The sequence below is a fragment of the Antennarius striatus genome, chromosome 16 (genome assembly GCF_040054535.1).
Source record: "Antennarius striatus isolate MH-2024 chromosome 16, ASM4005453v1, whole genome shotgun sequence".
Lineage (NCBI taxonomy): Eukaryota > Metazoa > Chordata > Actinopteri > Lophiiformes > Antennariidae > Antennarius > Antennarius striatus.
Window position 1 is genome coordinate 10,554,185 of NC_090791.1, and position 14,448 is coordinate 10,568,632.

Consider the following 14,448-nt stretch of genomic DNA (forward strand, 5'->3'; position numbering starts at 1 on the left):
CACCGCACCGCTCATGTTTTGTAGGATGTCTGTTAAACTTCAATCTCAGCCCTCTGGTCAAAGACTGTTTGAACATGGCTGTGGCTTAAAATGCAAATTAATTTTTAAAATAGCCTCACCTTTCCTGAAAGTGGGTGTGGCTTGGACTTGCCACTGCTTTGTTTCACTGTGTGCACTCGGCTAACTCTGACCACCTGTAGTTGTTCCTCCCTGGAGGAGCTGCAAAGCCTACAATGATCTTATAGTTGGCCTTTAAATCTGAACGGTGCTTCACAGGAATTATTTACTGATGACAGGGCTGTTTTTTTTTCTTCTCATATCTGGGGCATCTAAAGACAGACTAGGGACATATCTCGACCATGTCGAAGCGTGTTTTGCATAATATGAGACCTTTAAGTGTACGTTGAAGAGAAGTAGGTTAACAGTAATAATACATGGAGGAGTCAGCCAAGTCAGCTCATGTATTTATATGACTTTTCATGTGAAGCAGAATCCACCAGTGCCACAGGTGGAGATAAGAATCTCATAAGAACAAATATTGATGATCTAGTCCTGTGATTTTTAATACCCGAACCATCATCACCAAGAACAAAATGTTACGCATACAATAATCTGCCCTCTTGTTTAGGATTTTCAAGTACTTGGTATAGAGCATGCACTCACTATCACCTGGGCCTCCTGGGAGTTCCATTGTTTTCAGTGTAAACAAGTCTTTCTACAAGAGAAACAAGGTTAATTATAAAGAACTATTTAGACAGCCGGAGAGGGAGCAATACAGATGGTAATGTTGGAAGATGCCCTCTCAGTTGTTGCTGAATAAGTGTTTTTCACACCAATAAATATTTTAGAAAAGGAATCTCAACAGGCTGTTTCTTTTTGTGTTAATGTCATGTTTGTCTTATGTGTGACATGAGGGCTCTCCTCCTGCATACTCCAGATATCACATTTATTGACACATGCACATGTTCTTTAATGCAGAGCTTGTGCTTCCGCATCCAGAAGATGTTAGAAGTGTACAGACCGGAGTGGTGTGAGAGCAGGGAGGACTGGTCTGTCTTCTTGTTCTCCCCACGGAACAAGTGAGTTGCTTTCATCCAGCTCTCCACATTTTCATTTTTATTTTTCCAGTCAAATCTGTTGTGCACAGGGCATCGAGTCGGAGAACAATTACGCAAAAAGGGGTGTTGACAGAAAATATGAGTTGTTTTAGAGACAGCTTCTCACGCAAACATTGCTGCTTGGCTACCGGATGAATCTCTTCCAAACAATATCAATGGAGGGTGGGCAGACTCTGGTCCCCGCCTCGTCAATAAGGAGAACAGGTTGCCTTCCAAATAACAATATTCATATTTCCTTCCCTCCTGTTAGAGAGCCAGAAACAGTTGGGAAATATAATACCTTTAAATCCTGCAATTGTTTGTTGTGATGTTGTAGAGAGAGACAGTTTAAATCAAATAAAAATTTTTATTTAATTATTTATTTAAAATAATACTTAACTGTCTGAATGTTTTTCCAGAACACATAAAAATAAATCTGGGCTCGAGTCTCCTATCCAATGTTTCTGATCATTCTTTCCAATAAACCCAGCAGACAAGATATTTAATAGCTTTTTGGCAGCACATTGTGCCACATGCCAGGTTTTGAATTGCATATTCAGTATTTATATTTCCAATTCTTTCATATCGCACAACATCTTTTCTATTCCTCTTGAATTTTTGTATTCTTGCGAAGTACTATGCTCTGGAGTCTTGTGCTCCAGAAAATGTTGTTAATGCAATTTGTTTTAAAGTAGGACTGAAATAAACTGAGGAGCTGGGTTAGACTATTTAATTAACCCATGTGAGGGAGCTCCCATCCACTATTCAAGAATTTGGCTTCCATCCTGAGTGGAGGGAAAAGGTTTATAAATCGTCTTTGAGCGTAACCTTACCTATATATATTGATAGAATTATTTTAATAGCCTCTTTTGGCTCAGGAATAGTTTTAATGGCTGTTTACACTTTGTTTACCTTTCTACCTTCCCCTTTTCATCTTCTGCTCCTCTTCCCCTCCTACAGGTTCAGGCAGATGTGCCAGTCTATCATAGCCCACAAGCTGTTCGACTATGTGGTGTTGGTCTTCATCTTCTCCAACTGCATCACAGTTGCTCTGGAGAGGCCCAAGATCCTGCAGGGCAGCTTGGTAAATCCACCTGAGTTGTGTCTTGGTCATTGTGCATGCAGATGCCGTACCTCCTCTTTGTAACTTTTATGTGGAATCTTGGTGGATTAAATATAAAAGATACAACGAGTAAAATTTTACTGGCCCTAATGTCTGTATCTCCTTTTGGTTGTAAACACCTTTACTCCTGCTTCCATTTACCTGCACAGGAAAGGGTCTTCCTCACCGTCTCAAACTACATCTTTACTGCCATCTTTGTGGGCGAGATGACACTCAAGGTAACACTTTACTTTCTTCTATTACTACCAATGAGGCTTGAGTGTGGTATGTACAAACACTATGCAGAGTCGTTTGTGTTGGTTTCACTCTTCGTCTTCTTTTTATCTCAGTCTGTCCCATTAAGGGTCGCCACAGCATGTCATCCTTTTCCATGTCGGACTATTTTCTGCATCCTCCTCTCTATCACCGACTGCCCTCATGTCTTCCATCATTACATCCATCTGCCTTCTCTTTGGCCTACCTCTTACCCTCTGACTGGTAGCTCCATCCTAAACATTTTTTTGCCAATATACTCTCGATTTCTCCTCTGGACATTTCCAAACATAGATGTTTGCTCTCTAACTTTGCCTCCAAAACATCTCACCTTGGCTGTTCGTCTGAACTCATTTTTCTGATCCTATCCAACCCGGTCACTTCGAGAGAGAAACCCAGAATGTTGGTTTCTATCTGTTTCTCTCTTTTACAGGGTTGACTCTGCGGTACTTTCTTTCTATAACAAAGCATTTAAGCAATATCCTCAATGGGTGGCTCGTCCAACTCTTCCCGTCACTCTGTCCTTCCTCATGTCCTCTCAAAACTTCGCTGTATCTTTTTAAAATTGTTCAATATTTCCTCTTTCAGCTGATCTCTGTTCTCATCCATGATTTTATTTAAAATACTTTTTTTCCCCTTTTCTTTTTCCTTTACTACTGTCTCTGTATCCTCTGTGAAAAGCTCTGGCTCAAGTGGTTCATCAATTATGCACTCCCACAATCAATTATTAACCAATCACAGCCTGTCAAGGACCTACAATCTTGTCAGTCCCCTGGGCCCCCAGAGTTGTACACATCTCCCTCCGTGCTTCTGTCTCATCCTTGTGTAGCTCTGTGCGTTTGTTTGTGTAGCATTAATCTCTCTGTAGGACCTCAGTGCTCTGTTTTGTGCTGTCTACTAGATGAAGCTACATAAAAAAAACACCACACAGCAGGGCTGAAGAATTGGTCAGCATGTTGCTGAACTTTTTGGAGTGCTATTTTAAGAGGCAGCACCAGAAATAATGTAGCCCTTGCCAAGAAAGGAGCTCTAATGTTTTCACAGCAGTTACAAAAATAGAAATTTTCACAAAAATCCAACTAAAATAAAGGATTGAAACTTATGTAAATATTGAATTGTGAATACTTATTTACAGGAAAGTTTTTGGTATTGCTTTTAATTTGGAAATGCAGCTTAATGGATATTTAGCAAAAATCTTCAAATGGCATTTACAGATTTGTGCAGAAGCAGGTGTGATGTCTCACCACTACTTCACAACACATCAAATCCAGCTGTGGATATGTAATTAATTATCTGACAACAACCAGCCATCAAACGAAGTCAGAGAAGTAAAGCCACATATTTTTTTACAAGCAAAGGCAGAGAAAGTGAAGCAGTTTAATGACTAGATTAAAGGGTTACCTTTGCACTAATGTAATTTTTGTGCTGATAGGCTTCTACACCTCCCTTGTTCTCAGGTGGTTTCCATGGGTCTGTATGTCGGTGAGCAGGCTTACCTCCGAAGCAGCTGGAATATTCTGGATGGCTTCCTGGTCTTTGTGTCTCTAATTGATATAGTCGTGTCCATGGCGGGTGGGGCCAAGATCCTGGGTGTGCTCAGAGTTCTCAGGCTGCTCCGGACGCTACGTCCCCTCAGGTACGATGAGAGACTTCCATTTTCACTTATGCTAAGGAGGCTGTTTTCATCTATTTTATTATTTTATTAATGTCTGCTCTATAACAAGAAAATCTTAGATTGATATTCTTGAAACTTTGCAAGAATTCAAGAATGCAACCCCCTGACTTTTTTTAAAACTGCATATTAGTAATCTTCAAAAACCTAAGTAAATGCAAGGTCATTGGTTTCTTCTTCTTCATCCTCACCCTGTTGGGTACAACAAGGGGGTATATTGCACCCAAAACAAAAATACTTTTTTTCTGTGAGGAGAAATCTTCTGGTCATTACACAAAATGTTCTAAAACTAAATGATGTTCCCTAATGCAGCAGCACACAGAAAACAGTAACATGATTAACAAATGACATCCCTGAGATAAATCTGACTCACAGAGTCTGAGTCAGTTTAAAGATGTAACGATGAAACAATGCATCTCTCCCAGCATCTGACATGTTGTCCATCACACACACAAAGCAAAGGACCATTTTATTTTTTTACTCCCTCCTTCTCTTATTTTCCCTTTACCCCTCTCCTCTCTTCAGGGTGATCAGCAGAGCTCCGGGTCTGAAGCTGGTAGTGGAAACCCTCATCACCTCCCTCAAACCCATCGGCAACATAGTCCTCATCTGCTGTGCATTCTTCATCATCTTTGGTATACTTGGAGTCCAGGTAGGTAAAAAGGAGCATCTGTTTTCCTAATAGACACAAGACACATTCTGTATATTATATGCACATAATACTTTAAACAGTCCAGTTGTTTTGTCTGAGCAGTTGTTACCTGCCTCTGTGAATTATTGGTGTCATTCACCTCCCCTCCTACAACTGTGTCTTTGACCGAATCATTTTTTCACTCAGGAGCAGCCGCTCATCCTATGAGAAACTCCTACATAGATTTATTTATTGAAGTTGTATCTCTCTCTCTCAGCTCTTTAAAGGCAAGTTTTTCTACTGCCTTGGTCCTGATGTCAAAAACGTAACCAACAAGTCTGACTGTCTACAAGCGAACTACAAGTGGGTCCACCATAAGTACAACTTTGACAACCTGGGACAGGTCAGTCTACTTTATGCACTTAAAATGTTTGCGTTAGAAATGTAGATAACATTATCCTTTTACAGAATGTGTTGTGTGTGTGACTCATTGATTTTACATAATAAATACAATTCTTTTTTTGCACACTGTTAAGGCTCTGATGTCCCTGTTTGTACTCGCCTCCAAAGACGGCTGGGTCAACATCATGTATCACGGCCTGGATGCCGTTGGTGTAGACCAACAGGTAACAGCATAAAAGCTGGAAATTTTCCAAAGGAAAAAAAAAGTCAGTCAACATGTGACTGAACTCTGTTTTTCACATAATTTTTAATCTATTTTTATCTTTATCTTTGCTTTACAAACATACCACCCCATCTGCAGCCGGTGACCAACAACAACCCATGGATGCTGCTGTATTTTATCTCCTTCCTCCTCATCGTCAGCTTTTTTGTCCTAAATATGTTTGTCGGTGTGGTGGTGGAGAACTTCCACAAGTGCCGGCAGCACCAGGAGGTGGAGGAGGCTAAGAGGCGTGAGGAGAAGCGTCAACGTCGCATGGAAAAGAAGAGGAGAAGTAAGACAGAAAGATTCAGGAGGCATCGAGGGAATACAGGGGAGACGCTGGAAGACAAATAGGCACATGGGGCTATAATAGAAAAGCGTCGACAAAAAGACATTTGTGGAAACACAATGACTTGCTAAAACACTTGTCAAACAAACAGATATAATATCATAAAAGCACCGAAGGGCTTGAAAGGCTCTTTCTCCCTCCACTATTACAAAGATTTTATAATAATCTCTTTCTATTAGCATGGAGATCTCCGATCAACACTAATCAAAATGTGTACTGTGTAGAGAAAAAGATATGATAATAGAGGCAGACAGATAATAAACACCCAAACTGCACATGTCATAACTACTCATGTACTCTGCTATTATAGCTTTTCATCTGTTCTCAGTCGTTTCCAACTTGATCAAAGCTTTTAAATTTTGTATTTCCAAATGCTTGATGTGTAAAAGGTCTTCCATGAAAAAAACACACACAATCAATTGTGCATTCCAAGTTGTAACAGCAGCAGCGTCTTTAAATTTGCCTTGATGCTTTGACTGTTCATCGCATATGATGAGAATACAAATGCAAATGTAATGTATTAAATTTACATGACATTTTTTACCAACAGAAGCCCAAAAGCTGCCCTACTATTCCAGCTATGGCCGAATACGCCTGATGATCCACACACTGTGCACAAACCACTACCTGGACCTCATCATCACCTTCATCATCTGCATCAATGTCATCACTATGTCCTTAGAGCACTACAACCAGCCTCATGTAAGGAAATTTGCATCTGTTCAGATGTATATGTGGCAGTTTGCAAAAAAATTTGGTCATCACATCAGAAGCTGCAGTAGTACAGCAACAACAAATCGAGTAAATTAATTTATTGAAATAATATATTAAACATCTTTTTGAATTTTATTTAAAATTATTTTCTGCTCCACAAAAAATGAACAGAAAATGACAGATTCCCACAAGCTGCAATTCAGTCAGAAGAGCTTATGCTGGCTTTAGGCAGAATATTAATGTCTGTCAAATCTTTGTGTCTATTGTCATACACCCAACCGCAGCTATTACATAAAGCCTTCCCTTTCTCAAGTAACAGTATCTTAAGCTGAAAGAGTGACACTGCTGGCTGGTCAACCACTATGGAACTGCAGTATATCCAGACTTTGCTGCCTGGGTTGTGGGTAGCTGCAGCCCACACAAAGATGGCGTGATTGCACTCCTGATTTGATGTGACGTGTAGTTAGTGTGATGTCAGCTGTTCAGCACTTATTTTTGTCCATTCTTATGTGATGAATAGACATTTAGAAGCCTGTTCCTGTGAAGGAGAGAAAAGTGATTATCTTTGAGATAAGTTCCCCGGTTGACCTTTAAGATGGAGCAAGATTCCAGGCATCAGATAAATATCACTTTTCTTTCCCGTATTTGTCAGCTGCAGCTTTTGACAATTGGAATCTCTGAAGCTTCATCTCTGTTTATGAAGGAAACAGCAGTCGAAAAAAATAACCCACAGGTAGTGAAGTTGTAAAAAGCTGGACTGGATGAGTTTGAATACTTTGCTGACATCATTTTACAGAAATGTGTGTGTGAGTGTGTGATGGTATGAATGGAAGGTATTCTGTTTTTGCCTCTGGTATGCTTGATTTTACTCAAGAAATAGGGGGAACAATTCCATACCTCTGATATTTTACCCTACACACACACACACACACACATACGCACGCACGCACGCACGCACACACACACACAAACACACACACACACACACACGCCCTTTTTTGTTCTCTTTTTCCAGTCTCTGGATCTTGCCCTGAAGTACTGCAACTATTTCTTCACCTCCACATTTGTGCTGGAAGCAGTGCTCAAACTCATCGCCTTTGGCTTCCGCCGCTTCTTCAAAGATAGGTACAATGTGTGTTTTTACCTTCTGTGTTGGCAGTGTGGTTTTGCATGCAGTTGTTTCCCATTCTGCCAGTGTGAAAGCGTGACTATGTGCTTATATGCTGCTGTGTGTACACCCTTTGGATTAGCTACAGCGAAATGAGCTTAAGATTTCAATACAGCTGGAGATTTTGTGTTGACAAAAATCACTTCGTGTATTTGTGTTCAGCTCAGTCACATATGACATGTTTAGTTTGAAAATTAGACACTGAGGCAGCTTTCAGAGCTCTAGACAGCTGCCATGTGTCTCTGGATGCAAACATATACAGCACCATAATAAACACTTATTTAGTTCAAAGTGTAACATACAAATCTGTCTTTAGCTTTGATCACCATAAATGGAACAGGGAAAACTTCCTCTGACAGAGGGAAGGATTAGGAAATGTGTCAAAAATAAATGAGCTGACTCTAAGACATTCAGCTAGGAATTTACTGAACAACAGAATGGTGCAAATACACGTTCACACTTTTCTTGTCAGTTTTCACAAATTTATTCTCATGAAGTATCTTAATGTTCATAAATATTGATGTTTTTTGTTTTTCTTTCCCTATGTCGGTCTGTTGTTACTTTTGTCACTTAATGTAGATCTTATCTTACTTTCAGTCATTCATTTAAAGCCCGTTTTATTGTTTGCTCTAGTCCATCCTTTTCAAATCCCTCTAGTCGATCAAAACCATATTTTGTTTTGTCAATTTAACTAAATTGTTTTTCAGACGAGATTGAATTATTCTACTTTTTGATGAAAAGCTAAGATTGAATAATTAAGAATATGACTTTGGATTAAGTGTCAGGTCGCATGATTTTATGGCATCATTTTTGAGATATAGATTTAGCACATGTTTGGTGTTCTTTTCATTTTGTGGGTTGTTTATATTTTTTAGAAGATTATTTCTTGAGGTGATCAGAGAGTGTAATTAATTTTCACTAAAGCATTTGAAGTGGACACTGGGAAAGTTTTTCATTTTTATCATTGGTAAAATTATACATTTGGTTGCTATTAAATAGGAAATCCATTATAATATTAAATTGTAACTGCAGCCCTATTTTTATTTGACGCGCACCTCAGCACCCATTTCTTTACTCTATTTACCTCTCAGAAGGAAGACTAATTGTTCTATACAGTGATGTATATGTGGTTCCTAAGGACCAGCAGAAACAGAATGGGGTCTATGCACTACACTGATGGCCTTTGAATCCCGTTGACCTATTTTAGTAGGTGAAGAGAGAGAATATAGTGAGGGTGAGGAGAAACAGTCAAGAGGTGGCAGAGGAAGAGAGAACAATAATGCATCAGGGGGAAGCTGGTCTGATCAAAGACATAAAAGATGAGCACAAATGTGTGATGAAATGAAAAATGGGTGAACATAGAGAGAATTTATCATGTGCTTATCAGCTGGCACTTTGTCTCTTTATGTAGTGGCACAGCCGTGAGCAGTCATTGTGCATAGTGTGATTTATAGGTTGAGGCGACTCGTAGACCAGCTTTAGAACTGGGTCAATGGAGTAGCAGGTAGCACACAAACCCACTGCCTCACATGAAGCCATCTTCTATGTGTGTGTGTATTTATATACTAGTTATGTGTATATTAAAGCTCTGGGGCATAAGAAAACATCTATCTTATGTATGGAGCATTATTTTTTTTACGTGGCCTTCTGGTCTCAGTCTTGCAGGACTGAGGATGACAGACCTCCTTTAATAGTGTAGATATATATATATATATATATATATATATATATATATATATATATATATATATATATATATATCATCACGGTGGTAAATGCCCTACATGGCATGTACCACCGTCAGATAGAGGAAGTGGCTGATATCAAGAAGACCTACCAATGGCTGAATAAAGCTGGACTGACAGACAGCACAGAGGCACTGATCATGGCAGCACAAGAACAGGCCCTAAGTACAAGGGCAATAGAGGCCAATATCTACCACAGTAGATCTGACCCAAGGTGCAGGCTATGTAAAGAAGCCCCAGAGTCAGTCCAGCATGTGGTAGCAGGGTGTAAGATGCTCGCCAGCTCAGCATACATGGAAAGGCACAACCAAGTAGCTGTGATAGTGTACAAGAACATCTGTACCCAGTATGGACTAGAAGTACCCAAATCCCAATGGGACATAGCACCGAAGTGGTTGAGAACGACAAGGCTAAGATCCTGTGGGACTTCAGCTTCCAGACCAACAAACAGCTGCTGGCTAACAAACCGGACATAGTGGTGATGGACAAAGAGCAGAAGAGAGCAGTGGTGATAGATGTGGCGATTCCAGCTGACGCCAACATCAGGAAGAAGGAACATGAAAAGATTGAGAAATATCAAGGGTTGAAAGAACAGCTGGAACAGATGTGGAAGGTCAAGGTTAATGTGGTCCCCGTGGTAGTAGGAGCACTTGGGGCAGTGACCCCCAAACTGGAAGAGTGGCTCCAGCAGATTCCTGGAACAACATCTGAAGCCTCAGTCCGGAAGAGCGCAGTCCTAGGAACAGCTAAGATACTGCGCAGAACCCTCAGACTCCCTCTGGTAGAGGACCCGAGCTTGAGGATGACACACAGATACCACCCCACAATATATATATATATATATATATATATATATATATATATTGTAGACCCAGTCAGTTAGGTGATGAGAGCAGAGGGAAACATCATCATCATGTACATTAAGATAAGCACGTCACAGGCAAAGGTTAATCCACTGCTGTCATTTAAATATTAAAGCAGAGTCCGGTAGGAAAACTGATGTATAATTGGCAGTGTAGATTTTTTCATCACTCTGGGCGCCTGGCTTTGTGAGGTCACCTTGATAATTTGGAAAAAGATGTGTGTTTGTTGACTATCATCTGAGATTTCTGAAGATGCATAACAACTACAACATATCCTGAAGCAGTCACATGAGGTGAAGAGGGATAAATGAAAGCATGGCATAGTGGTGCATTTATTCAATTCTAAACAGCTTTCAGGTTGGATGGGGTGTCAGTGACTGTGGTGACTTCAAATTGATTCCACATTAATATGATTCACACCCATTTCCCATCTGTCTCAAATAAATGATCTGACAAGCATCTTGCAACACATGATGCATTTATCACTACTGAGCATCAATGGCATGGATCTTAAAAGAAAATATTGTGTTGAAAGGGGACTGATTATAAACCACATTCAGTATCTCTTGAAGTAACCAAGTGAACTGCAACTGTGATGTCATCGTTTTCTACCAATAGACGTGATGTGTGTGTTCTCACCAGGTGGAACCAGTTAGACCTGGCCATAGTACTTCTGTCAGTCATGGGCATCATCCTGGAAGAGATCGAGATCAGCGCTGCCTTACCCATCAACCCCACCATCATTCGGATCATGAGAGTACTGAGGATAGCACGAGGTACTGCAGCATAGCAGCACATTCCTAAAGGCTTAATTTTTGTGTGCACTAATGTTTGCATGGGGATAAAGGATTTTTATGTTTGCCATTTAGTCTGTAGTTGTTCCTGAGGGATTTCCCCTCATGTACCCATCCTTATACTTTCCTTCTCTCTCTTCTCTCTTAGTGCTGAAGCTGCTGAAGATGGCCACAGGAATGAGAGCCCTATTGGATACAGTAGTCCAAGCCCTGCCTCAGGTACCCACACACTCACACACACCACCTCTCCCTCCCACAAACACACACACACTTCACGCTCCAAAAGAGAGAGACTACTTGCATTGACTACTGTCAATAACCAGGTTGGTGCAAACCCCCCTGTTACCTCTCTCGGCTGGCCTGTGCTCATCTCTAATAGATGACTCATTCAAAGCACAGACTGGAAGACTGACACACACACACACACACACACACACACACACACGCAAACACACACACACACACACACACACACACACACACACACACACACACACACACACACACACACACACACACACACACACACACATACACACACACTGGGGGGGTGGCTGTCTCTTGTTTTCCAGTTCAGCACCATGGAGAGTACCCAGACTCCAACAGCAACCACACTGTGCTGTAAACAGTTGCAGCCTCTTAAACCAGTCTGTACTGTAGTTCATGTGGCCCTCCAAGGAGTCTGGCAGTTTGTTGGCCATCACAGTTTAGGGCTCAGAATGCATTTCTGTGTTGTGTTCTCAATACAAGTACTGTATCCTTGCTTTATGGCCTAATCTCATGAATTACGAAGGTAGTTATTTAGTTATCCTTACCTAAATCTTTATTTGTTGTATTTTTTGGTGATGTATTTCAAAGAGAATTTGTTTGAACTTTGAAATCTGCTAGTGCTGACACCTCTACAACACTCACCTATGTTGCTTGTTATTTCTGGATACATAATCTGCTAAATTACCCTGCTGTGTTCATATGATAAAGCTCTTTATTGACATTATTGAGAAAGCAAATCCCAGCATGTTAAAATGACCCTACAGGAAGGAAAGGCAGATCATGTTGATGCAAATACTGGTGTCCACTCTCATTAACGGACATTCAAACATACAATCACACATGCACATGGTCTGACCCACTGACCATCAAGAATGAAGGCACAAACAGAGAAACAGGTGGTGTGGTGAAGGGAGGGCAAGCCAAGGTGAGGGAGAACAGATTCTTTGTCTTTCTTTCTCTATTGATCCCTCTCATTAACACTGAGCTCCCTGCTCCATCCCAAGGGCAGCACGGGAGGTAATTAAAACTAAGCCTAATTAAACAATTTCTCTAGGACTTTATATCGGCTCGTGTGAATGTGGAGGTATGGAAGGAGAGAGAAAGTGTTCCACCTGGTGAAGAATTAACCTGAGGCAACTCTAATACTTCACTGTGGAAATGAAACAGCAAGCTGACACATTTTTTCATTACGTAACACAGGACACAGAGACCGTATTGACATTTCAACAAAGTCTTAATGCTACCGCTTAATGAAGAAATAGGCAAATACATTAAGAAGGCTCTCAGGGACAAGTACATGTTACAATAGTAAAGCATGAGATATATGTTTCAGAGGCCATGTGAAGACATAGAGACGTAATGAGGGATCCATACTCGCCATAAATACTTTAAAAAGGCTTAGCAGCATATTGACATTTAAAGAGCGATGTACTTTTATTGCTCCTCTTTACAAAGACAAAGTAAGACAAAGTCATTCTAGCCTCTTTACTTGCTCCTCCCCAACTGATGCAAAAAGACCATAACACGCCATTCATTAACTCTAATAGCCTATATCATATTGGCACTAGAGTCAAGCCAGATGTTTTATATCTTCTCTGGGAATTCTAAGAAACCACCAGAATGACATTATGCAGTTGCAGACACCACATGGCTCTCTTTTTGTTCATTAGAAATACTGTTCCTCATCGTAATTAGTTGAAATAATTTATGACGGGCATTTTTGTTTTCCATCTTTACTTTAAAATGAAGGGAATTGAAAAGCAGGAAGACTAAATTAGAATAAAAAATAACAAAATATTCAAGCATTTGTGCAAAAACAAACTAAAACAATGGTATAGCTAAATTATTAATTAAAGTTGGGGTAAGATGATTTTCATTAAACATTCGTAGAGAATGTACCATTACATTCCTTCTAATCCAGGCTTCTTAACCCGGGTTCGATCGAACCCTAAGGGTTCGGTGAGTTGGTCTCAGGGGTTCAGCGGAGACGGAGGTCAAGACAAAACACCCGACATGATGTATCGGGTGTTTTTGCTGAACATACACGAATCACTCTGTACGTTTGATACATCGTGTCAATTCGTGATGACACACCACACATCGTATCACACACTTAATCTAAAATATTCATCCACTGGAATGATAAGAAAGATTTTTGAGTGTAGGGACACGTAGTATACCCCAGAGGAGTTACATGTAGATTTATTTCAGCACTCCAAATGAAGGATTTAATGGCCTCTCTATTTTATAATATAATATAATATAATATAATATAATATAATATAATATAATATAATATAATATAATATAATATAATATAATATAATATAATATAATTATACATTATTATATTATATTATATATATAATATTATAAATGTGTGCGTGAGTGCGTGCGTGCCTGTGAGAGAGAGAGTGTGCGCGCAAGAGCAAGCGTGTGTTTGACAGAATGCGGACTTCACTCAGATTACCTCTACAAGTTTATATGTGCAAACCGGAAATATTATTTCAGCAGAATGTATGAGTAGAAATTTCTACTTATCTCAAATCTTTGATATTCATTTAAAAATGATGAGCTCCTCATTCCGCAGAAGAATTGTGTGACGATGCAAGTGAAGTGAACGACGGGTGAAAGATGAAAAAGACTGAAGACAGTGTTGGTATGATAGACTGCAATTCAATTCCATTGTCTATTTTTTTAATCCAGACCCAATTCATTATAATATTTTATATGTTTTTGCTGGTCCACCATTTGTGATTTGAGCATACTGTGATATCTCCTGCATTCTGTTGTGTGTGCAGATGTTTGCGAGACTTGGGAGGGGGCGTGTGAGTGTGAAAGGTGAGTGTTGAGCGGGAGTTTGTCGGACTGTTCGGGACTGTTAATGGTTAAGACTGGACGTGTTCATTAAAGGTCGCCAAAGAAGTCTGGAGTTGTCATCCTTGTCCGCATTCACGACAATACCACAAATATATAAAACTAATACATGCATGCACACACTAACAAGGTTAAGATAAGAAAAACGATGGCAATAGTAATGACTATGTTTTATTATTATCTGGACAGAGACGTAGGATGCTGGAGCCACAGTTTGTGATCCCATCAC

At 40.0% G+C, this 14,448-nt stretch overlaps 1 protein-coding gene across 1 annotated transcript in view; it reads left to right on the forward strand.

Annotated features, from left to right (window-relative positions):
- LOC137609164 (voltage-dependent T-type calcium channel subunit alpha-1I-like) overlaps positions 1–14,448 on the forward strand; it is a 109,133-nt gene that overhangs the window by 70,705 nt on the left and 23,980 nt on the right. Inside the window, exons 17-28 of the mRNA XM_068335985.1 lie at positions 979–1,079; positions 2,058–2,181; positions 2,370–2,438; positions 3,930–4,108; positions 4,670–4,796; positions 5,053–5,178; positions 5,312–5,401; positions 5,539–5,731; positions 6,339–6,490; positions 7,518–7,627; positions 10,921–11,054; positions 11,221–11,291. Coding sequence (XP_068192086.1) covers positions 979–1,079; positions 2,058–2,181; positions 2,370–2,438; positions 3,930–4,108; positions 4,670–4,796; positions 5,053–5,178; positions 5,312–5,401; positions 5,539–5,731; positions 6,339–6,490; positions 7,518–7,627; positions 10,921–11,054; positions 11,221–11,291 — 1,476 coding nt within the window. The remainder of the gene's footprint in view (positions 1–978; positions 1,080–2,057; positions 2,182–2,369; positions 2,439–3,929; positions 4,109–4,669; positions 4,797–5,052; positions 5,179–5,311; positions 5,402–5,538; positions 5,732–6,338; positions 6,491–7,517; positions 7,628–10,920; positions 11,055–11,220; positions 11,292–14,448) is intronic.